The sequence below is a fragment of the Otolemur garnettii genome, unplaced genomic scaffold (assembly GCF_000181295.1).
Source record: "Otolemur garnettii isolate 467f Iridium unplaced genomic scaffold, OtoGar3 scaffold00142, whole genome shotgun sequence".
Taxonomy (NCBI): domain Eukaryota; kingdom Metazoa; phylum Chordata; class Mammalia; order Primates; family Galagidae; genus Otolemur; species Otolemur garnettii.
This window is the reverse complement of record NW_003852537.1, coordinates 3025982-3048901: the sequence shown is the minus strand read 5'-3', so window position 1 is coordinate 3048901 and position 22920 is coordinate 3025982. Positions and strand designations below refer to the sequence as shown.

Below are 22920 nucleotides of genomic sequence, written 5' to 3'. Positions count from 1 at the left end.
AGTATAAATGTCTTAACACAATAATTAAATAAATGAGGTGAGGGATATATTAACCAGCATGATGCAAGCATTCCAAATTGTATATGAAATCAGCACATTGTACCCCATAAATGCATTAATGTACACATGATCTAACTCTTTATGATTTAATAAAATAATAAAAAAATATTAATTATACTTTTTTAGTTGAAATGTTAGGTTGTCCCTAAATAGTTGAGAAAGAATCGAACTGGGGACCCTTGGGGAGCACTGCATAGACCTATTTGGAAGTAAAACACAGAACTAAAACTGGCAGGGTGAGACCAGATCTGGAGGCCAGGAAATAGTTTACCACCCCTTTGCCAATGAACTGGGGCCTGTGCTTGTGGCCCTTCTCCCAGAGGTTCATGAAGCTCACTTTAGGGCTGCAGCAAGAGTCTCTTACTTACATAGCACAAACTGATTCTGTCCTGGTGTCAGCCTGTCCTCCACCCAGTTTAAAGGAACCACAGTATTTAGCTAGAGTTTTCTTTTTTTTGAGACAAAGTTTTACTTTGTTACCCTGGGTAGAGTACCATGGAGTCAGAGCTCACAGCAACCTCAAACTCCTGGGCTCAAGAGTTTCATTTGCCTCAGCCTCCTGAGTGGCTGGGACTACAGGTGCCTGCCACAACGCCCAGCTATTTTTTAGAGACCGGGTTTCCCTCTTGCTCAGGCTGGTCTTGAACTGGCAAGCTCAAGCAATCCACTTGCCTTGGCCTCCCAGATTGCTAGGATTACAGGCATGAGCCACAGCCCAGCCCTATAGTTTCTGTTGTAAAAAGTTCAAACAGCTGCAGCCCTGTCCTTGCTGGTGATAGCTGGAAGAGGGAACTTCATGGATAGACCCACTGTTGGGTCTATTATGCCCATTATGGCACCACATCCCCTTTGTGCAAACGAATTCAAATTAGCAGCAACCTGCAGCCCTAGCCAGTGGCAGCTGGAGAATAAGAATCTGTGGACAGTTCTGACAGAGTTCCAATAGAACCCATTCCAGAGGTATAAGCTAGTTCAGAGAAGCCAGGGTCCTTCCTGCCCTCCCCTAAGTCCTGGCTGTGGACTGGATAAAATGCAGCTGTCACTCACAGCTGAGGAAGGGGTCTGGCTCCTGGACCTTCCCAGGAGAAAATTTTATGGTAATTTTAGTTAAAATTTAAGGGTAACCACCTAAAGAATAAAAACACAATCTAAAGCTTCCAAACGAGCAGAAAGAATATAGAAAATCACTGATGTAACATAAAGCTGAGGAAGAGGAAAACAACAAAGGAAATGGGTGGTAAACAGGGAAGAGTACAAATCCGTCCATAACCAGCAAGCTGAATAGATTTTTTTTTTCTTTTTTGGAGACAGTCTTACTCTCTCTCCCTGGGTAGGGGGCTGTAGCATCATCATAGCTTACAGAAACATCAAACTCTTGGGCTGAAGTGATCCTCATACCTCAACTGCTTGAGTAGCTGGGACTACAGGTACCCACAACACATGGCTAATTTTATTTTTGTATTTTTAGTAGAGATGGGGTCTCACTCTTGTTCAGGCTGGTCTGAAATTTCTGAGCTCAAACAATCCACCATCTCAGCCTTCCAGAATGCTAGGATTACAGATGTGAGCCACCACATCTGGCCCAATCTGTTAAACTTGCTCACCCTGTACCTGTCCCCCCAATCCAAATCCAATTAGATTGGTTTGAAAAATAAAAATTCATGGCTCGGCGCCCGTAGCACAGTACTTATGGCGCTGGCCACATGCATGAGGCTGGCAGGTTCAAACCCCAGCCCGGGCCAGCTAAACAATGACAAAGGCAACAAAAAAATAGCCGGGCATCGTGGCAGGCACCTGTAGTTCCAGCTGCTTGGGAGGGTGAAGCAAGAGAATCGCTTAAGCCCAGGAGTTTGAGGTTCAAATTAGCAGCAACCTGCAGCCCCAGCCAGTGGCAGCTGGAGAGTAAGAATCCGTGGACAGTTCTGACGGAGTGTTGTGAGTTGCTGTGAGCTATGACGCCACGGCTCTCTACTAGGGGTGACATAGTGAGACTGTCTCAAAAATAAAAATTCACCTCTATGTTACCCTTTACAAGAGAAACATCTTAAAACAAAACGCTATAGAAAAGAGGAAAATAAAGGTGAAAAAGATGCACCAGGTAAATCTAATCAAAATGATTGTACTAGCAAGCGATATTGAAGGCAAAATAGAATTTAAGTCATTCACATAATAGAAGTAAAAATAAAGATAATGGCAAAAGGATCAACAACTGAAAATAAGCACTACTTATATATACCTTCATGTTAGCCTTGCAAAAGTTGACAGAATTACAAGGAAGAAAATTGCAATCATGATGGAAGAAACAAGCGGAAGACAAAAAATTAGCAAGGGTATAATTTAAGCACTAAAGTTTGAACTATACATTTAACTAGAAAACAGAATGCAATAGAGAATACGTAGGTTGAAAGTACAACAATTCCAAATGATACACCATAGACTGTGATCTAATTGCAGCACAATCAGTAAGTCAGTAATGAATGTGTGCTATAAACAAACCCTAACGTGATGGGAAACTAAAAACCGCAATGTTAACGAATGCATGGGTTAAGAGGAATCATAATGGAAAGTGTGAATTATTCAAGGCTAAGTGATGACGAAAATACAGGTGTTCCTTGGTCCCTTCATTGTTATCATCAGAGGAAGGGGCACTGGTTCCAGGACCAGGAAGCCCAAGTCCTGACAATTAGCCCTACGGAACCAAGGGTATGAAAAACTGTTAGTTCCCTCAGAATACATGAGTCCTGCATTCCACAGTACTGTACTTTCCACCCACAGTTGTTTGAACCCTGGGATGCAGAAGCTGTGGACCAGAGGGCTGACTACTACAATGGATGTAGCCATTTCTTCTTCTCCCTAATGTAACAGGCTCATGCAGGCTAAGGGAAGGGGACTACAGTCACTTTTAGGGCTGGGGAAATAATGTCTGTTCTAAACCAGTAGTTGACTAGTTTCTACCCAGACCCTGGGAATTTTAGACCACCACCAATTAGGTAAAGTAAAATTCAGCTAGACTTCATCTCAACTCTGAAGATGCGAGCACAGCTGCAGCTCCAGGGAGCTCTATGGCCAATGGTCTAAGCTTTCTGCTTAGATCACATCAGGGGACTTTCAATAAGTTCTTTGTGTTGGATGTGGTCTAAAAATCATGGTAGTACTCGAGATAAAAACCAAATCTAGCAATGACTTTGGACCACTGCCTAATTATTCACCATTCAGGTCTCAGAACTGGGGAAGCATTCCCAACTGTGAGAAGCTGTCACTGCTAGAACATTGACTATGAGTTTTAAAATGCCCAAAGTGTAAGCCAGGGACCTAATGGCCAGAATAACAGGAGAGAGACTCAAAGCAAAAGCAGAATTTTAAAAACTTTAACAATTTATTAGTCTTATTTTCCAGTAAAATATTCACATAATGTCAAAAGAATGGAATGATAGCGATATAGCCAACTACCTTTAATTAATTCCACATAAATATTTAAAATCTAAAAACCTCAGGGGATCATCAGACTGAGTAGAAATGTGATTCTTCAAAGCAAGTATTGCTTTACTATTGTCATTAATCCAGTCAATAATATGACCAATAACTTGCAATGGTAAACAAAATGTTTGCTGAATTTTTTTCAAAGATGTTTTCGGCAAGCCGTTATCAGTCAATCCAAGAAAAATATGTTATTGAACTGCGTTGCACAAAGTTTCTTTACTTCTTCTGCAAAAAGAACAGAAAACGGTGAGTAGGGGACAGATGTTCTCACTTATAAGGTTATATGATATATATTAATACCTTAAATTCTATTGGAATAAAATTGAGAATAGATATAGATGTTTGTATTAATTTTTAACTGAAATCCCAGAAGACTAGCTGTGAAATGTTAACAAATTGAGAAAAGGGAGAAAAGACACCTAATAAACCCACAAGGCCTCAATCCTTGTTAATATATTGAAACACTGCTTCTCAGGGCTGGAGTAAAGTGCTCCAAAGGCGCCTAAGACACTGAAGACATAGTCAATCTTGAGAAATCTGATGAAATGACACAAAAATTCTAGCTACAATCTTGCATCATAGACCAAATGCTCCAAAAAGGCATCATTATCTTGATTTTACTAAATTCCCAATTTAAATCAGACAGTTCCAATGCACACAACTATTAATCCAAGTATTAATATAAAGAGAAAAATGTAATATGAACATACGTGAAGAAAAAAATAAAAAGCCACATCTAACTTTCCTTACAGTTTCCAGGTGGGCCTCATCTCCCCACACCTGAACCCCTCTTTGTTCCAGGCCTAACGCACAACAGCAAAGGGGCCCAACTCAGTGAAGTTGACACCAGCCCTTCTCCAGGGCAATGGACATGTCAGGATCTGACAAAGTGGCTGTGGAGTCACACTGTGCAGAGGACCAGACCAACTGTTCTGCCTGGAAGGCAGGAGAAAACACTTGCATTATCATTTTACTAAGGTACAGACAGACGTAAACTGCCATGGAACCTGGTGGCTCTCCCTACAAAGAAGTGTTTTTATCACAGGATACAAAAAAGGACACCTTGACACACAGCATGTAAATGCAGTTGTGTGGTTTTTTTTTTTTTTTTTTCCATTTAACATTCCAGAAAATAATTTTCTTCTGGCCATTGTCAAGTTTCCAATGCTACATGAAAGTCTAATAGTTTTTCATGGAATTATGCCATAGATTTTTAAAAATCCATAAAATGGATCAATTTTTTTTAAAGCCCGCATCAGGGGCACCTGCTTAGAATCTCAATACTCTTGGTTTGTTCAATTTACCACATTTCTTAACACACCAAAAAGATAGATTTTAAATATCAACAGCATTAAAATTCTGCTCAAATACCAAATCCTATTTACCATTTACTTCAATCAGGTTTGCATTTTTTTGATTCAAAATAACATATAACTCCCGCTGATCAGACTTTTTCCCAACAACCCAATAATCACTCATTGCTTTCACGATGATTTCTTCATCTTCATCCACTCTGTAAGACAAAAATTTCAAAATACAATAGTTTATTATACATATGTAGCTGGACAGTGAAAACAGACATTCCAAAATAAGAATAGGAAATTACAAAGGTATTTTAAAAGTTTGGCGAGTCACATGTGAGTACCAGTGACTCCTGAGTTTATGAATCTGTTTGGAGGTGGTATCTGTGAGTCAAGCTTGAGCCCCTCCAGAAGGGCTCTGGGGTCACTAGGTTCTGAAGGGACCTTTAAAGTCTCTTCTTTTATTAGTAAAGGGAAACCTAATTTGAGAAGCTGCTAAAATTACCTAGTAAAATCACTGTTGATATCACCTAGAATCTTCATTAAATCTGGATGAACAGACGTAAGTGATACACTGGGTGTTTTCCTCATGTGAATTGTACTTTTCTCTGCTAAATTCATATGGTTGAAGTAGATAAATTTAAACTGGGGTTCCTTTTCAGACCTGTAAAAACATGTCATTAAGATGGTAACATTCTGAAATTATAATTATGCAAACTATGCAACTATATTCTTAAAACTTTAGAACTATCTGGCTAAGGCCTTATATTTTCACTGCCTGGGCCTTCAAATGAAGAATCTCAGTTAATACCTAACAGGCTCTTCATTCAATAGTAACTTATTTAATATCTATATGGAAGCGAGGTAGTCAGTATAATAGAATTTTCCAGAGAGCTTAAGTTTATTTTTTTAAACACCAAAAAAATTTTAACCATTATGTGATTATTTTCCCAATAAACATATAGTGTTTTATAAATTACAGTCACTTGCTTATTTTCCCACTTAAAAAAAGAAAAGTAAATCAAATCTATAGAGGCCATTTATTTTCTAGCAAAGGGATCAGCAAACTGTGACCCTGGGGCCAAATCTGGCCCTGTTTTCTAAATAAAGCTTTATGGGAATACTGCCATACCTAGAGCCATGTTGCCTATGACTATTTTCATGCTAAAATGATACTTGAGTAGTTGCAACATATACAGCCCACAATGTCTAAAATAATTATTATTTGGCCTTTTATAGAGAAAGCTTGCCAACCCTTGATTTTGGAAAGTAACATCTCATTCCCCCTACAGTGCTGGAGAATGAATGAGGTGTCCATGGAAATTCACCTGCCATGAGACCGAAGCTTACTACTATAAGAAAGCTTTTCATCATCCCCGATGGAAGTAATTCTAAAATCTGCCAGCCTCAAACTGTAGCATAATGAACATTTTAACTGGGATATACCTTTTTATTTCCTAAACTGACTGGGCAGTGCTGCTATACTGCTTCCCAGGTCAGCGTCTGTCAACTTCTCAAGGAACCAAAGACAGGTTTGGTATATACAGTTCACGGGACACTTCTCCTCCCCACACCTCTCACTGTGCCTTAACCCCTTGACTGTGGATGCTCAAAGACAAAACGTGCCTATAGGCACCATAAGAACATCTTATTTTGAACACTGTTAGTGATCAGAAGGTTAATTTATACATTGGGACCTGGGGGAGACTCAAAGGCCTCCACTGGGGACTTAGAAACCTTCTCTGCTGACTTCCATGTTAGCAGCCATGCTCTGGAGGGCTGAGGGTGCCAGAAATCCGACCTCTGGGTAAGTGTGTTACTACTGTAAAACTTTAAATTTAGGCAAAGGAAGAATGTAGATGATTTAGTTTCCAGGAAAAGGAAAATAAAACCCTTATAAAATCAGAATTTGTTTTTAGTAGGTCCCTACAACTAAGGAAAGTAAATATGAGAAAAACTGTCCAAATGATAAAAATTTGAAAAGACGTTTATAAAGAACTGCAAATTTATTTGTTTGGGTAGATAAGTCACTTAAATTGGTTGAAAGTTCTGGTTGTTTTGTTCAACATAAAACACTCTCTGTGGCTTTCCTCTTTCCTTCATTCATAATACATACAAAATTCTTCCTTTGTACCCTCGGATTGGAAATTACGTTAGAAATATTACTGAGTCAGTTGAGATGGGGTAAATAAATGTGGGCTCTTATTCTTTTGGGGGGCCTAATGAGGCGCTACACAACCTTCCCCCCAAGACAAAGATGACAAAGGATCTGGCTACACCCTCCCAGGTTTGTGCCAAAGACCCTACCTTACCTTTTTGGGCAAGCTATAGAATTTGCCCACCTTCTACAGCCCCAATATAAAAGGGGTCTCTAATTGCTCCCCAGGCACAGATGCCATCTTTGCACTGCCCAGCTGGTTCACTCTCTCCTTTCAATAAACTTGGCCTGAATATCCCTGCTTTGGTCTTGTCTATACCTTTCATAGTCTACCCTCCACAAAGTACAATATAAAAACAGATAGAGAAAAATGGATATTTGAAAAGCACCATTAGTAAAAGAGACCTGTTCATGTTAAAAGTAACATTGATCATTTTCATCACAAACCTTATTAGTAGTTACCAAAATTAAAATCTAATGTATTAGTTTTGAATTAGTAGTTACATTTTAATAGGTGTCCTTCCTAAAGAACCAAAACTTATTCCTTTTAAATACCAACGCATTTTTTCAAACATAATATCACACAAATTTGTCTTCTTAAAAAAATATTAAATATAGTTAACAATGTCAAAATAGGACACATTGAACATAGGAAAACAGTATAGAATTTTTCATGATTACTTGTTATAAAGTCTGATGTGTAAAATACTACAGTACAATAATGACATTCCAAAAAGACATAAAAGTGGAATCTGTCTATGCTTTTTCTATTACAGGAGAACATCGAAGGGACTGTAACAAACTGACCAACACACAGAGGTGGTCAACATAAGGAACTAGGCCTATTGTACTGATACGTACATGTAATGCATGTCTAGTCGATGAAAGTCAGGTCAACTTAAGGAGGGAGTCAATGTAAGTTCTATTGTAGTTAGTGTGTCTGCTAATTTTTTGAGATTTCCTGCTTCTGAGTTGCCCATCAGTTTTGCTGTGATGAGACCTCCTGGTCAGCCTCATCTGCATATCCTTTTATCCTTTTCTTCTATCACAGGCCAAAAACCTAAATAACTATGATGTCAAGAGGGACAAGGAACTCTCCCATGAGTAAGATGCCAGAGATTTAAATGCTTCAGGGCCAGCTATGTGAAAACCTTTTCCAATTTCAAAAAGCACACCAGGAAAGGCTACTAAGAGCTCTCTCTGAAGCAGTAGAGGAAACCAGCAAATGTTTAGTGAGTATCTGATAATGTCTCCCCTGGGGACTGCAGTGGCTGCCTGGGAGCACAGAGACAATCTGATTATTTTGATCTGCTCTGGGCTCTGTTCCAGATAGCTAAAGCTGACAGATACATGACTTCTAGGTGAATATAGTCTATGGGCTATTCCTCACTCATCAGACTAACTAAAAAAATACCAATGCATAGATTTTTTCTGAAAAATCTGGGTACTGTGAAAAAAGAAAATTGGCCTTAATTTATGAGTTACATATTATACTTCTTTCTCCTTTGCTTCAGTAATGAGAGCACGAAGAGTCCTGAGAATGTGCATGTTACCTTTTCCCTGGAAGGAAGACCACACCTGACCAATTCTCCATGACAGTGCCCTTGTGTTACAGCTGGGACTAAGTTCTCTCATCTTGCTTTCCTCCTGTTCTACATCCATGGCTAGTCATTACCAACCCTGACTGGTAATGGTTATACTCCTCACTACTTGTGTGAATCTAAGCAAGACCAACCTCTAAGCAACAGGGCTATTTCACAAATTTATTCAACTTCTTTTTTACCAGGAAGAAAGGATTATTTTAAAAATTGCTCCAGTGGTTTATTTATGTACACCATGGGATATTACTCAGCCATAAAAAGATGGTGACTTCACATCTTTTAGTAATATCCTAGATGGAGTTGTAACACATTCTTCTTAGTAAAGCATCACAAGAATGGAAAAGCAATTATCCAACGAACTCAACTCTAATATGAAGCCAGTAGATACTCTGATGCATGCCAAAATAGGAGAAAAACCCATTTAGAGTTGAGGGGAGGGGTTATAAGGGAGAAGGGGTTGGGGTGCTGTCACTGAATGGGCATGGGGTGGGGGGTGTTTGGCACACCTTTTGTCTGTGGGACATAACCAGAAAAGGGATTCTACCTAACAAAATCAAATATTGTGACCTGGTTGTTTGTACCCTCACATTAACCTGAAATAAATTTACTTAAAAAAAAAAAAAAAAGTTGTTCCAGGAAAGAGCTCCCTTTTTTAATATTTTGTTTCATCCTTCTTTTACTTTTTCAAATTTGGTATTAGAACTACCTAATGAATGGGGATCTGTCAAAGAAATAGAAACTAAAATTAGAGGTTCATAAAACTTGATTTGGGGAAAAAAATTTCAAGTTAGAATCTTTCCTCAAGTCCTCAAAAATTCCAGGTGAATTATAGATTTAAACACACAAGAAATAAAACCATAAAAGCATTAGAGATGAATATGAAACTGTATTTTTATACTATTAGGGTGGAGAGCCCAAAATATGACATAAAAAGGATGGAAAATGAAAGGGAGTAATAAAACTGAATATCTATATCCCCTAAGCTTATATATACATATATTATAGAAAATGGTAAAATCAAAGTTCCAGAAAGAAAAATAGTGCTATGACTAACGTGTATATTAAGAGTACTGATGCAGGGCAGCACCTGTGGCTCAGTGAGTAGGGCGCCGGCCCCATATACTGAGGGTGGTGGTTTTGAACCCAGCCCCGGCCAAACTGCAACAAAAAAAATAGCTGGGCATTGTGTTGGACACTTCTAGTCCCAGCTAGTTAGGAGGCTGAAGCAAGAGAATCGCCTAAGCCCAAGAGCTGGAGTTTGCTATGAGCTATGATGCCATAGCACTCTACTGAAGGCAACAACATGAGACTCTGTCTCTTAAAAAAAAAAAAATACCGAGTACTGATGCAGAAAAAGAAAAAGATAAAAAAGTTCCAAGGAGGTCAGGCACAATGGCTCATGCCTATAATCCTAGCATTCTGGAAGGCCCAGGTGGGTGGACTGCTTGAGCTCATGAGTTCCAGACCAGCCTGAGCAAGAGCCAGACCCCTGTCTCTACTTAAAACAAAAACAAAGAAAACTAGCTGGGTGTTGTGGCAGGTACCTGTAGTTCCAGCTACATGAGAAGCTGAAGCAAAAGGACTGCTTAAGCCCAAGAGTTTGAGGTTTGAGGAGCTATGATACCACAGCACTCTACTAAGAGCAACACAGTAAGATTGTCTCAAACGGGCTCAGCACCTGCAGCTCAAATGGCTAAGGTGCCAGCCACATATACCTAAGGTGGTGGGTTCAAATCCAGCCCGGGCCTGCCAAACACCAATGATGGCTACAACCAAAAAATGGCCAGGCATTGTGGAGGGCACCTGTGGTCCTAGCTACTTGGGAGGCAGAAGTAGAAGACTTGCTTGAGCCAGGAGTTGGAGGTTGCTGTGAGCTGTGACGCTACAGCACTCTACCCTGGGGGACAGCTTGAGGTGCTGTCTCAAAAAAAAAGATTGTCTCAAACAAACAAACAAACAAAACTTCAAAGGAAAAAGCAGAAGGAGGCAGGAGACTCAGAAGTACCAGTCACTGCAGACTGTGAAATACATGGGGGCCAGCACTGATAAGAGGTGGTCTGCAACATGCATGCACATATAATTTTTTTTAATTGTTTTTTCTTTTTTGAGTGTCACTTTGTGACCCTGGATACATGTTAGTCATAGCACTTTTTTCTTTCTGTAACTTTGATTTTATAATTTTCTATAATATATGTGTATAAGCTTGGGGGTTATTGGGGGTTATATGTATTCAGTTTTATTAATCATTACCTTTCATTTTGGTAGAGTGCCATGGCATCATAGTTCCTAACAACCTCAAATTCTTGGACTCAAGTGATCCTCTTGCCTCAGCCTCCCAAGTAAATGGGACTATAGAACACCCCCCGCCCCATCATTCCCAAATATTTTTTAGAGAAGGGTGTCTTGCTCTTGCTCATGCTGATCTTAAACTTCTGAGCTCAATCAATCCACTCACCTTGGCCTCCCAGAGTGCTGATTACAGGCATGCGCCACTGTGCCCGGCTTTGCACCCACACTCTAAATGTACATTCTCTTGTTCCTGACCTCAGTTCTAGGGATTCAATCTCAGAGGATAATTTTTTTTTTTTTTTTTTTTTAAGAGACAGAGTCTTGTTCTGTTACCCAGGCTGGAGTGCACTGCAGCCAGAAACTGTGAAGCTCAAGTGATCTTCCTGCCTCAGCCTTCTGATTAGCTGGTACTACAGAGACATACCACCACACCTGGCTAATTTTTAAAATGTGTTGTAGAGATAGGGTCTTGCTATGTTGCCCAGGCTGGTCTTGAACTTCTAGGGTCAAGCAATCCTCTTCCCAAACTGTTGGCATTACAAGTGTGAACCACTGCACCTGGCCCTCAGTGGATAATCTGATATACCAGATACATCAATTAGTAATACATTCAATACAGAATTGTTGTATTACTAATAACAGCCATACCTAGGCTTCCCATTAAATGGGAGAAGGATTAACAAACAGAAACACATCTATTGTATTAAATACCAGTAAACCATTAAGAAACAAGGCAGATCTATATTTATTGATTTAAAATGATGTACACACCATACTTTTTTAAAAGCTGCAGATTTGTTTCATTTGTTACAGATTTAACAACCCATGTATAAAAAGCACTGTGTGTGTCACTGTTTACTTTTCCAAATTAGGTAAGATTTCTAATATGTATATGCAGTATTTCTGAATTGCTTAAAAATTAATGACATAAATTGCCAGCAAAAAAGAGCAAAAAAATTTTTTAATTGAATTACAAGTCCTTGGGTAGAAAAAAAATCAAGGTGTCAACAACAGAAACCAAAGATCAAACAAACCTGTTTCATGTTATTTTTTAAAAGGTTGACATCAATTTCCTAAAAACACAGAAGAGGCTACAGTTTTTAAAAATGGATTCAATGCCTCAACATTATGCCCCTTTGAGCACCTTCTAGTGAGGGCTACAGCAGAGAGAAGAGGCTGGGGTACAGAGCTTGTCTAACTGGGCTCTGAGAGCAGACAGCTCCCTAATTCAGCTCTACCCACCTGTCCCCTCCTCAACAGTGCCTCAAGATGCTACTGTGGGATCTCCTTTCCTCCTTCTGGGCTTCCCCTGTTCACGTCAATCTGAGATATGAATTTTGGAGAAAGGGCTAATGCATACTGGTTTGATTTGAGTCAGAAGGGTTAATAAAAGAAAAACACATTGTCTTTTGTGTCCAAAAGCTTTGCTCTTCAGCCAGTTATTTACTGGTTGACAAGCACTAGTTCCTTATATATAAAATCTCAGATACATCAAGAATTATCTTAAGGTCAACTTTCAAAGATAAAGTTGACATTTCCAGGGTTTCTGCTCTCAAGCATGCACCTAAACTGTGCCAGACTTATTTCACCATCAGACTTCCCAGGGATCCTATCTTTCAGGGGAGCAGAAATACTGTACTGTGGTTCTCTTAATGGTCAAAAAAAAAAAAAAATCGCCACATAGAACAGATGTGTGATGAAACATACATAGCAAAAATGGTAATTGCACAATGTGAGAGGGAATATGTGTGTCCACTGTACTATTTTCATAATAAAATGTGGGATAGAAAACTGCCTTCTAATGACAGGATAACTAGTATTCAAGGCCCTCTCTTTTTGCACATTCCCAAGGACAGTCAGCCTTATTTGCAAACTACAAAGTACTTAGTAAGTTTGACTTCTGCATATTTATTGATGAGTCATTTGAAGTTCATGACATCTATGGAAATAGTTAACATGTGAAGTAAGCTTCCAGGTTCTGGGAATGGAGGGCCATTATACTTTATCACTCTTCACCTATTAGCTCATAAGTAATAGGCATATAATAACTCACTTATGCTTTCTTCCAAAAATAAAACCTAGTAGTTTCATGGTTTAAAAAAAAAATCAAATAACTAAGCAGCACCATCCAGATGTAAGCTGGTCAAGCATTTTCTTTTCTTTTGATAAGACAGTCTCACTCTGTTGCCCTGGGTAGAGTGCCATAGCCTCAGCCTCACTCACAGCAACCCCAACAACCTCCTGGGCTTAAGCGATCCTCCTGCCTCAGACTCCTGAGTAGCTGGGACTACAGATGCCTTCTACTACAGCCAGCTAATTTTTCTATTTTTAGTAGAGATGGGATCTCACTTTGCTCATGGTGGTCTCTAACTCCTGTCTGACTTCAAGGGATCCTCCCTCCTTGGCCTCTTAGAGGGCTATGTGAGCTAATCCTTCCCTTTTGGTTTTTTTTTTTGAGTCTTATTTGAGACTCTCACCCCAATATTATAAAAATACAGTCCCACGTTTATTTATCTCTGGTGCTTTTATGGTTTTTTGTGTGTGTGTTTAAATATTTTAAATCATCTGGAATTTCCGAGGACATGAGTAAAGATTCTAACTTGAAAACTTTTTCCCCAAATCAAGCAGTGTGAGCCACTGTACCAGGCTAGTCAGGCATTTTCATCCCTTGCCTTACCTTTTTCTAACACTAAGTAAGCTGTCAATAGTAGCAATCCACACACACTTATACAAAATCCAAAAGCTCACCCTAAGTTTGTTTCTGAACCCTCTAGAGCAGTGATTTTCAAATGGCACGCCGCAAAAATTTTTAAAGATTATTATTTTCAAAAAAAGTTCAAAGCACAGTTAAGTATATTCTTTTTTTTTACTCTTTTTTTGGATCATCATAATTTAAGTGTGCATGGAAGTTTAACCAGAGGTTCAAGTGTGTCGTGAGATTAAAAAGGTTGAAAAACACTGCTTTAGAGGCTGATGCTTATACAAAACCACACACAAATAATATACAAACACCAAAACCACAAGCTTCTTATAGAAATTCACAGCATGTTTGTAGCTTCTCAAATGTACAGACAGCCTATAGAAGCAGGACTTTTATTTCCCACGCTGCTATCTACTCACTTTATCTTTATGATAATTCTATTTTACATTAAGAAAAGAGAGGGAGAAAGATGTTTAATAACTTTTCAGTGCTGTAGAGAACAAGATGAGTTAAATCCTGAATCACCCAATCCTCAGCCTAGAGCCTTCAGCTCTCATCGCAGCCAATTGTGCCCTATATACGTCCTCACAATGAGAGGCAAAGTGCTTTCCGTCTATGCAGATCATAACCATGCTGATTCTACTGCCAATGTGAATGTAAACACCTGTTCTAGGGAAGACGGATGCTTAAAAGGCCAAGTTCGCAGACAGATAGCCCTTTTAACCCTATAGTTCATGTCACCAATCAGGAGAGAATAAAAAACATGCATTAATAGAAGACCCAGCCCTAGCCACCACCGTGACGCAGACAGACTTAGGTACAGGACTGAATAGCATGTACTACTCTTTTCTAGATTCCAAGAAAACACAGGAAAGTTAATACCATTTATATTCATAAAGAAAAAGCACATCTATTCTTCTATAACCAGTTAATGTTTAAAAGTGAGCAGGAAGCAAAGTACAAACCCAGACATTCTTTTGTTGATGTTGAATTGCTCACAAATATCAGATGCCAGCACCGTGAGCTGAGGACCAACAATGCTGTCCAGTCTCCGGCAAAAATCCAATGTCAGCTGGATAGAGGCTAACAAATAATTAAAATATACCAGTGAGTATTACAATATTTTGTTCCAAAATGTCAATATTCATTTTACTATCCAATGCTTAACAACGGTATTCAAATGAAAACTTTACTTATCTGGGAAATAGAGTAATTAAATGATCAGATCCCCTCCCTCTTCCAAGTGGAAGAGAAACAAAAGATATAAATTGGGTATATTAAGATGAAAAAGAGTCAAAGATCTAGTTCACTGAGAAAAGTTAATTGAAGAATACCCCCATGGAGTGATAAATTGGTAGGAGGACCTAAGCCCTAACAAACATCACACAGCACTCATGGACCAGGTGCTGCCTGATGCTTCACAAATACAATATTGCCTCATTTCATCCTCACTCCCCCACCCCGTCTGCTACAGTGCTACTGTTGTCCCCATTTCACAGTTGCAGAGGCATAGACAGGTTCCCAGGCCTACTGCTGACAAGTGGGAAAGCCAGAACTTCAAAAATATTAGCAATGGTTTGTTAAGGTGGCAGATACCTCCGGTGGGGAACAGCACTTAATGCTCCTTTATGTGCCTCTATGTTGCCTATGACAATGTATCTATCACTTAAGAACAGAGCATAGGAAACTGAAAAAAGCTTATCTGGGTCAGGCTGAAATCAGATACAGGTGTGCACCTACCATCAATCATAAAGCACACAGCCGCACTCATGGCCTGGGAAGAGGAAACAAACCAAAGATCATAAAATGGTACAAAAAGGACATTTAAATATAAAAACCAAATGCAGTGACCTCATTTAAGCCTTGATTTGCAAAAATCAACTGTAAAAAGACATCTTAGTCAATTGGAACAATGTGGGCACACACTGGATATTAGATGATATTAGAGGACTACTTTTTGTCAGGTGTGGCAATAGCCTGGTGATTATCCTACAATAGATGTCCTTGTCAGTCAGAGATGCAAATGGAAGTATTCATGAGTAAAATGGCACGCTGATTTAAAATGTTCTGGCAAGCAAAACACACCCCAACAGGTAGAGGGACAGACGAAAGCATCTTATGAATTAAGCTGTGTGCTAGGTCTATAGGGGTTCATTATTCTATTCTTGGTGTATACTTGATGATTTCTATTAACATGCATTTAAAAAGATAGCAAATAATGGCCACCTACTGCAACCAAGATCACAAATAAAATAATAAAAAAATCTTTAAAATTAAAATTTGTCAAAGCAATGTATAGCATTAAAAAAAAGGTCAAATGGGGCTCAGTACCTGTAGCTCAGCAGCTAGGGCACCAGCCACATAACACTGAAGGTGATGGGTTCAAGCCCAGGCTGGGCCTGCCAAACAGCAATGACAACTACAACCAAAAAATAGCTGGGCTTTGTGGTGGGCGCCTGTAGGCCCAGCTACTTGGGAGGTGGGAGGCTGAGGCAAGAGTATCGCATAAGCTCAAGAGTTTGAGGTTGCTATGAGCTGTGATGCTACAGCACTCTATCAAGGGACAAAGACTCTGTCTCAAAAAAAAAAAAAAAAAAAAAAGGTCAAATGAAACATAAAGCCTTATGAGGAAAAGCAATAGACTTCCTTCTCTGAGCTCTGCTCCCTAGAAACAAACCACTTGAAATTGTTTTTAGACAACTGAGTTAAGCCACTGTACAGACTTTCTATCATTCCACCAGGGGCGACCCCACATCTGCCCTCCCTCTTCTCCCCTGTCCTTAGGGCCATCCTCATTCCTCCACTGGACACTTTACACTTCAAACAGCTTATTTATCCTTGCACCAGGCACCGGCTTTGACTCCTGAACTGACATTCCCAGGTGGGCCTGCACCTATTCCCATTTCCACCTCTTTACCTTTACCTTCATTCTCATACAGAGAAAGTTAATAACGTTTACTCTACTTTATACCAAATCACAACTGTGATGTGCATATAAACAGGTTGCAAAATTGGTGGCTTCCATCCAGTATGTGTCTTCTTTATGTGTAAAATAATTCTATTTTTGGTTGCCAACTAGTTTTATACCAAAACCTCAATTTCCAGCCTCTTCTGTAATCTCAGTGGATTTAGGGTCACTGGACCTCTATTCCTACAGGAGGACCTCCTGGGGACAGTCTCTACCATTCATCACTGAAGCCTGACCCAGCCTCAGGTCTAATCTCTATAGATTTCCATGGTTGATTTTTAAAGTGTGCCTTTTAAGTCTCAATTTAAAAACTTTACTAAAGAAGTATCTAGAATAACATAATGAACCTCAAGGACTACTTCATTCTCAACGACTGTCAACTCATGGATAGTCCTGCTCTGTACATTTCCTCATTCACATATTAATCCCAGACATCCTATAATTTAATCCATACACATTTCAGGAGGAATCTATACAAGATGAGGACTCCTGGAAACACTATACACCCGCTCTCCAGAGAAACAACCATAATTGAAGAAAGTTATTACAAAGCACTATTTACTTATTTATTTTTATTATTTTTTTTAAGAGACAGAGTCTCGCTTTATTGTGAGACTTAGGGGCAGGCGATTCTCTTGCCTCAGCCTCCCAAGTAGCTGGGACTACAAGCACCCGCCACAACACCCGGCTATTTTTTGTTGCAGTTTGGCCAGGGCCAGGTTTGAACCCGCCACCCTCGGTATATGGGGCTGGCACCCTACCCACTGAGCCACAGGTGCCACCCACAAATCACTATTTAAATATCCAGAGGGAAACTATCCTTATGGCAGATAGCAAATGAAAAATATTTACTCAAAAAAATCTACGGAATCTCAGTTTGAACAGTGATAGACTTCATGGCTATGAACACATATATTAAAAAGAAGAAAGAGCTAGACATGGTGGTTCGTGCTTGTATAATCCTAGCACTCTGGGAGGACTGTTTGAGCTCAGGGGTTTGAGACCATCCTGAGGAAGAGCAACACCCTGTCTCTACTAAAATTAGGGGAAAAAATAGCTAGGTGTTGTGGCAGGTGCCTGTAGTCCTAGCTACTCAGGAGGCTGAAGCAGGAGGATTGCTAGAGAATTGGAGTGTAAGGTGAGTGCTAGGCTGACACCATGGCACTTTAGCCTGGGCAACAGTGAGACTCTATCTCAAACAAACATAAAACCACCTCAAATCAATAACCTACCATCTTAAGATCCTGGAAAAAAGGAAGAGCAAACTAAACAATAAAGATTAGAGCAGAAATAAGGGGGGGGGGGACAGAGAAAATAAAAGAAAAAAATTGGTTCTCTGTCTCAGTGCCCATAGTTCAGTGGTTAGGGTGCCAGCCACATACACTGAGATAGGCAGGTTCAAACATAGCCTGGCCCTTTTAAACAACGACAACTGCAACAAAACAACTGCAACAACAACAAAAAATAGCGCCTGTAGTCCCAGCTACTTGGGAGGCTGAGGCAAGAGAATCACTTAAGCCGAAGATTTTGAGGTTGCCATGAGCTATGATGCCATGATACTCTATCAAGAGCAACATAGTGAGACTCTGTCTCAAAAAAAAAAAAAAATTGGTTCTCAACAAAACTGAAAAACTTTTAGCTAGACTACAGACCAAAAAAAAAAAAAAGAGAGGACTCAAATTACTAAAATCAGGAAAGAGGAGAAATCAATACTTGCTGACTTTATAGGAATAAAAAAGGAGTAGAAGGCTATATATAATATCATGCCAACAAACTGAATAACTGAAATGAAACTGACTCAAGAAGAAAAAGAAAAGCAAAGTAACCTGTAATAAGAGATTAACTAATAATTTAAAAACTTCCCAGAGGAAAAGCCCAGATGCAGATGTCTTCACTGTGAATTCTACTAAACATTTAAAGAAACATTAATGCCAATCCCTCATTAAATCTTCCAAAAAACAGAAGAGGGAATGGGGAACACTTCCCAACTCATTCTATGAGGCCACCGTTACCTCGATACCAAAACTAGACAAAGACATCACAAGAAAACTACAGGCTAACATCCTGCACAGCCCCATACCCATGCAGCATCAGTTCAACCCCTCGAGGGCTAGACATAAAGGTCAACCACACGGGTGGTTAGCTATGTGCACATGGCCAATCCCCAATAAAACTCTGGCTATCAAGGCTCAGGTGAGTTTCCCTGAATGGTAATTCCCCATATATAATGTCATACACATCCTTGCTGTCCACGTAGCTCCACTGGGAGAGAATAACTGGAAGTTCACGCCTGGTAACTCCGGGACCCCACCCTATGCTTCTCTCCTGGGCTAATTTTAATCTGTGCTCTTTAGCTACTATCAACCACAACTGTGAGTACAGTAGTCCCCTTTACCTGTGGTTTCTCTTTCCATAGTTTCAGTTACCTGAGATACAGTACAATAATAGATCATATTCACATCCTTTATTACAGTATATTGTTATAATTGCTCTATTTTATTATTATCAAGCTCTTACTGTGCCTAATTTATAAATGAAACTATCATAGGTATGTATGTGTAGGGAAAAGCATAGTATATAGAGGATTCAGTACTATCCTCAATTTGAGGTGTCCACTGGGGGTTTTGGAATATACTACTGTGAAAAGCTTTTCTGAGTCCTATAGTCCTTCTAGTGAACTACTGAGTGGTCTAGGGGACCCCTGAATTAGTAGCTTGTATCAGAAGGGAGGGTAGTCTTCAGGACTCCTGAACTCTGTAATTAGAAACCACTGAACTGTATAGTTTATATGGATGCGTTGTATGGTATATACATTATATCTCAATATAGATGTTAACACAAAGATAACGATCCTTCCACATAATCATAATTCCATCATCACACCTAAAATTACATTTATCAGTTGACTCTAAAACTGGAAATCTAATAAGCAACACTCCTGTACCAGGCTCACTGAGAGTTCAGTCACTACCTTGAGTCATTCCAAGGAGAATAATTTTAGCTTGCTAGAGAAATGGACGTTTCCCTTATTCCAACTGCTGCTCTGAATTATACCTCACTTTAGTCTGTTCATTTCTGGACTACATCTTTCCATATTCTCCCGGGAATCCTTGCCCCTGCCACTCTCTGCAATCCTTTGCTTCATCATGGAGGTAACCTCTGACATCTTGAGCATCCCCTCTAACCCTTGAGCATCTCATGGGTTAGAACCACTATTCTGGATTCCAAGGTGTTGTCTTTCTTGGTTTACTCACTGGCTCCACTGCGGGACAACCTCAGGCAACATCCTGAGAAAGGACACAGAAGGGTAACCTTTGAGACTTTCCATGTTTAATGCTTCCTTTGTCTTACCTGTGATTGACAGCTTGGCCTGGGAAAGAAGTCCATGCTGAAAATCATTCTCTCACCTAATAGTGAAAGTCTTCCTTCCATGGTCACTCAGCTTCTCATACTGGTTTTGAAACTAGTGCCAGTTTTAGTTTTGTTCTTTTATAGGTGATCTGCTTTTCCTTCTAAAAGCATTTAGGATCTTCTCTTCATATTTCTGAAATTGCCCAATATTGGGTGTGTGGATTTTTTTTAATTCCTTGTGCTAGACATTCAGAGCATCTTCTGAATGCATAAAATATTGTATTTTGTGGTAATAATAATTTGTGAAAATAGGTAGTGGTGATGGTTGCACAATATTATAAATATACTAAATGCCAATGAAATATACACTGACACATATACTTAAAATGGCAAATTCCTTGCGACCCACAGGAAGTGTATTAAAGGGCTGTGACATTAAGAAGGTTAAGAACCACTGTTTTATCACAATAAAAGATATTTTAGACCAGACACAGTGGCTCACACCTATAATCCTAGCACTTCGGAAGGGAGAGGCAGGAGAATGAATTATTTATAGCCAAGAGTTCACGGTTGGCCCGAGCAACATAGGAAGACCCCATCGCTACAAAAAAATAGAAAAATGAGCTGGGCATGGTGACACACGGCCATAGTCCCAGCTATTTAAGAGGCTGAGGCAGGAGGATTGCTGGAGCCCAGGAGCTGGAGGTTGCAGTGAGTTAAGATGATACCACTGCACTCTAGCCTGGGTGACGGAGTGAGACTCTGTCTCAAAAAAAAAAAAAAAAATTAAAATTAAAATGATATTTTCTATTAACCTGAGTTTAACAACCTGGACTCTTTCTTGTCATCCTATCTCAATATTATAGATACAACTTCTCTAATTACCGGACACTAACTTTTAAAAGTTCCTCTTTCCAGAAGCATTTTTATTTCAAGACCTGTGGTTTTATTTCTCCAATTATATTTAAGAACAAGGAAATGAAAGTGTGACCAGGCTTCACTTCAAATGATGGATTGCAGTTATGCTGGGCAGACAGAAATGCCACAGTGAGTAGGCCCTTATTCTCAGGGCAGGGTCTCTAGGTCTCTCTAGAGTGTTTCTTTCTTTTCCCTTTCTACAAAGACAGTGCTTGGATACTTTCTTTAAAGAGACTCTCAGTTCTCACCCAGGAACAGGTGCTCAGCTGTGAGCCTATCTATCAGGGATGGGCTGAGGGGGGCTAGTTTCTACACAGGACTTCACTTACACCCCACAGTTCCAAGCCCACTTCCAGTCCTGACTCCTCAGGTGACCACCTATAAGTCCAGGCTTTTCTGGGCTTTTGCAGGGAAGAAGAACTCTGGCCTTAGCATACCATCCCACTCACATTCTAGGCCAGCCTCCCCCATCAGGCACTATTTCACAAGTTTTCTTCCAGATAGTTGCAGGATTCCCACATCCTCTGTGTTCATCTCCTTCCTACTCCACTATGGCATCATTTAAAAGTTTTACGAATTAAAACTTATTTGTAGCCTCAGGCAAGAAAGAAGATTAAACACAAGTGCTCAATACATGTTCAGTCTTTCTTGAAACAAAACTGCCTTTAATAAAAAATTTCAACTTAAGAACATATGCTTACAAGATAATTTCCTGACAGAAACTAAATGCTACCCTTATACAATTAGCAAGTTCACAGCTTTAAAAATCAGAGCAAAAGCAGAATTCACTGATGTGTGGCCATAGCCCACATCCAGGAGGCATTTAGCAGGCAGCATCAACCTCTGACAGCCTTTGATTTGTGAGCATGCAGGATTTCAAATGTTTGTGAATCCAGCCTTAGAGAGTTATCCTTTCACTAATAACAAAATCATATACAAGGAGCTGAAAATAAACTTACTATTCCAGAAGAGCACCCATTTTGAGTTTTATAATAGAATTTTCAATACCTTTTCCAAGAAACATTTTAAGAGGTTTGCATACGTACTCATGTACACATGCAAGAAAGATCTACTTCAGTATTAATCTGTAACACTGGAGGGAAAAAGTGGTTACCTTATAAACAATTAAATGGAGCTCTTCATAAGTGTCATCTGTATTTACAAAAATTTTGGGGAATCTGCATTTTGCTTCTGGATCATTAAGGTTCAAAGGTCCAGTAAGAAATCTTAAAAGTAAGCACAGACATGACTCAATTCAATTAGGTAAACTAAAAACAGAAATTTATAAACAGAATACATTCCTATTTAATATACATCATTTTTTAAAATGCTAGATGCTATCTGGAAAACAATAAAATCAGAATATGATAAAGTAAGTTTTAATTCACTGGAAAAACAGAATTTCCTTTGTGAATTACTGTCAATAAAAACAGACATGATATTATCTTTAACAAAAAAGATAATAAATCCCATAACTTAAATCAAAAAGTGAAAGTCCTACCTTCCATAGTGTTGAAGATTTCCTGGCATTTCTGCCCTTATTGGAGAATCTCTTCCTGCCAACTGCAAGTAAATTTAATGTTCAAAATGACTTATTAGACTTTTTACTTTCAAAGCTTTGACAAGCAATTTTTACACATATCTACTAGTTGGTTCTGTACCATCTTTCTGTGTCAATTTCATATATTCCTCCCCACCTCACCCCCTAAAAAAAGTGGATTAGGAAAATGCATTAAGAGGTTACTGATTTTATCCAGAACTATCATAACATAACCCTATCCTACCCGAGAATTCATAGAGTAATTTCTTTCCTTTTAGGAACAATAACTGAAATTTCCTATATGGTTAATACATGGTAGACAATGGCATAAATTACTTAATTTCATCTCATATTACCCCTGTGAGGAATATATATTTCTTATTTTCTAGAAGTGGAAACTGAAGTTCATAGAAATCACCAACACATACAGCTCCTAAGCAGCAGGGGTAGGCAACAAAACCAGGCCAGTCTGATGTCAAAGTCCCCGCCTTCAGCCAGGACATTACACCTCCTCAAAGATTTATATTTTCTTTTCTTTTTTTTTTTTTTTTTT

General features: G+C 39.2%; 1 protein-coding gene across 1 annotated transcript in view; it reads right to left on the bottom strand.

Annotated features, from left to right (window-relative positions):
• Positions 1–3417: 3417 nt before the first annotated feature.
• CCZ1 (CCZ1 homolog, vacuolar protein trafficking and biogenesis associated) overlaps positions 3418–22920 on the bottom strand; it is a 33627-nt gene continuing 14124 nt past the window's right edge. Inside the window, exons 9-15 of the mRNA XM_003798896.3 lie at positions 22329–22390; positions 21942–22053; positions 15331–15364; positions 14556–14673; positions 5347–5505; positions 4926–5053; positions 3418–3765 (exon numbers count right to left, since the gene is read on the bottom strand). Coding sequence (XP_003798944.1) covers positions 3710–3765; positions 4926–5053; positions 5347–5505; positions 14556–14673; positions 15331–15364; positions 21942–22053; positions 22329–22390 — 669 coding nt within the window. The 3' untranslated portion in view covers positions 3418–3709. The remainder of the gene's footprint in view (positions 3766–4925; positions 5054–5346; positions 5506–14555; positions 14674–15330; positions 15365–21941; positions 22054–22328; positions 22391–22920) is intronic.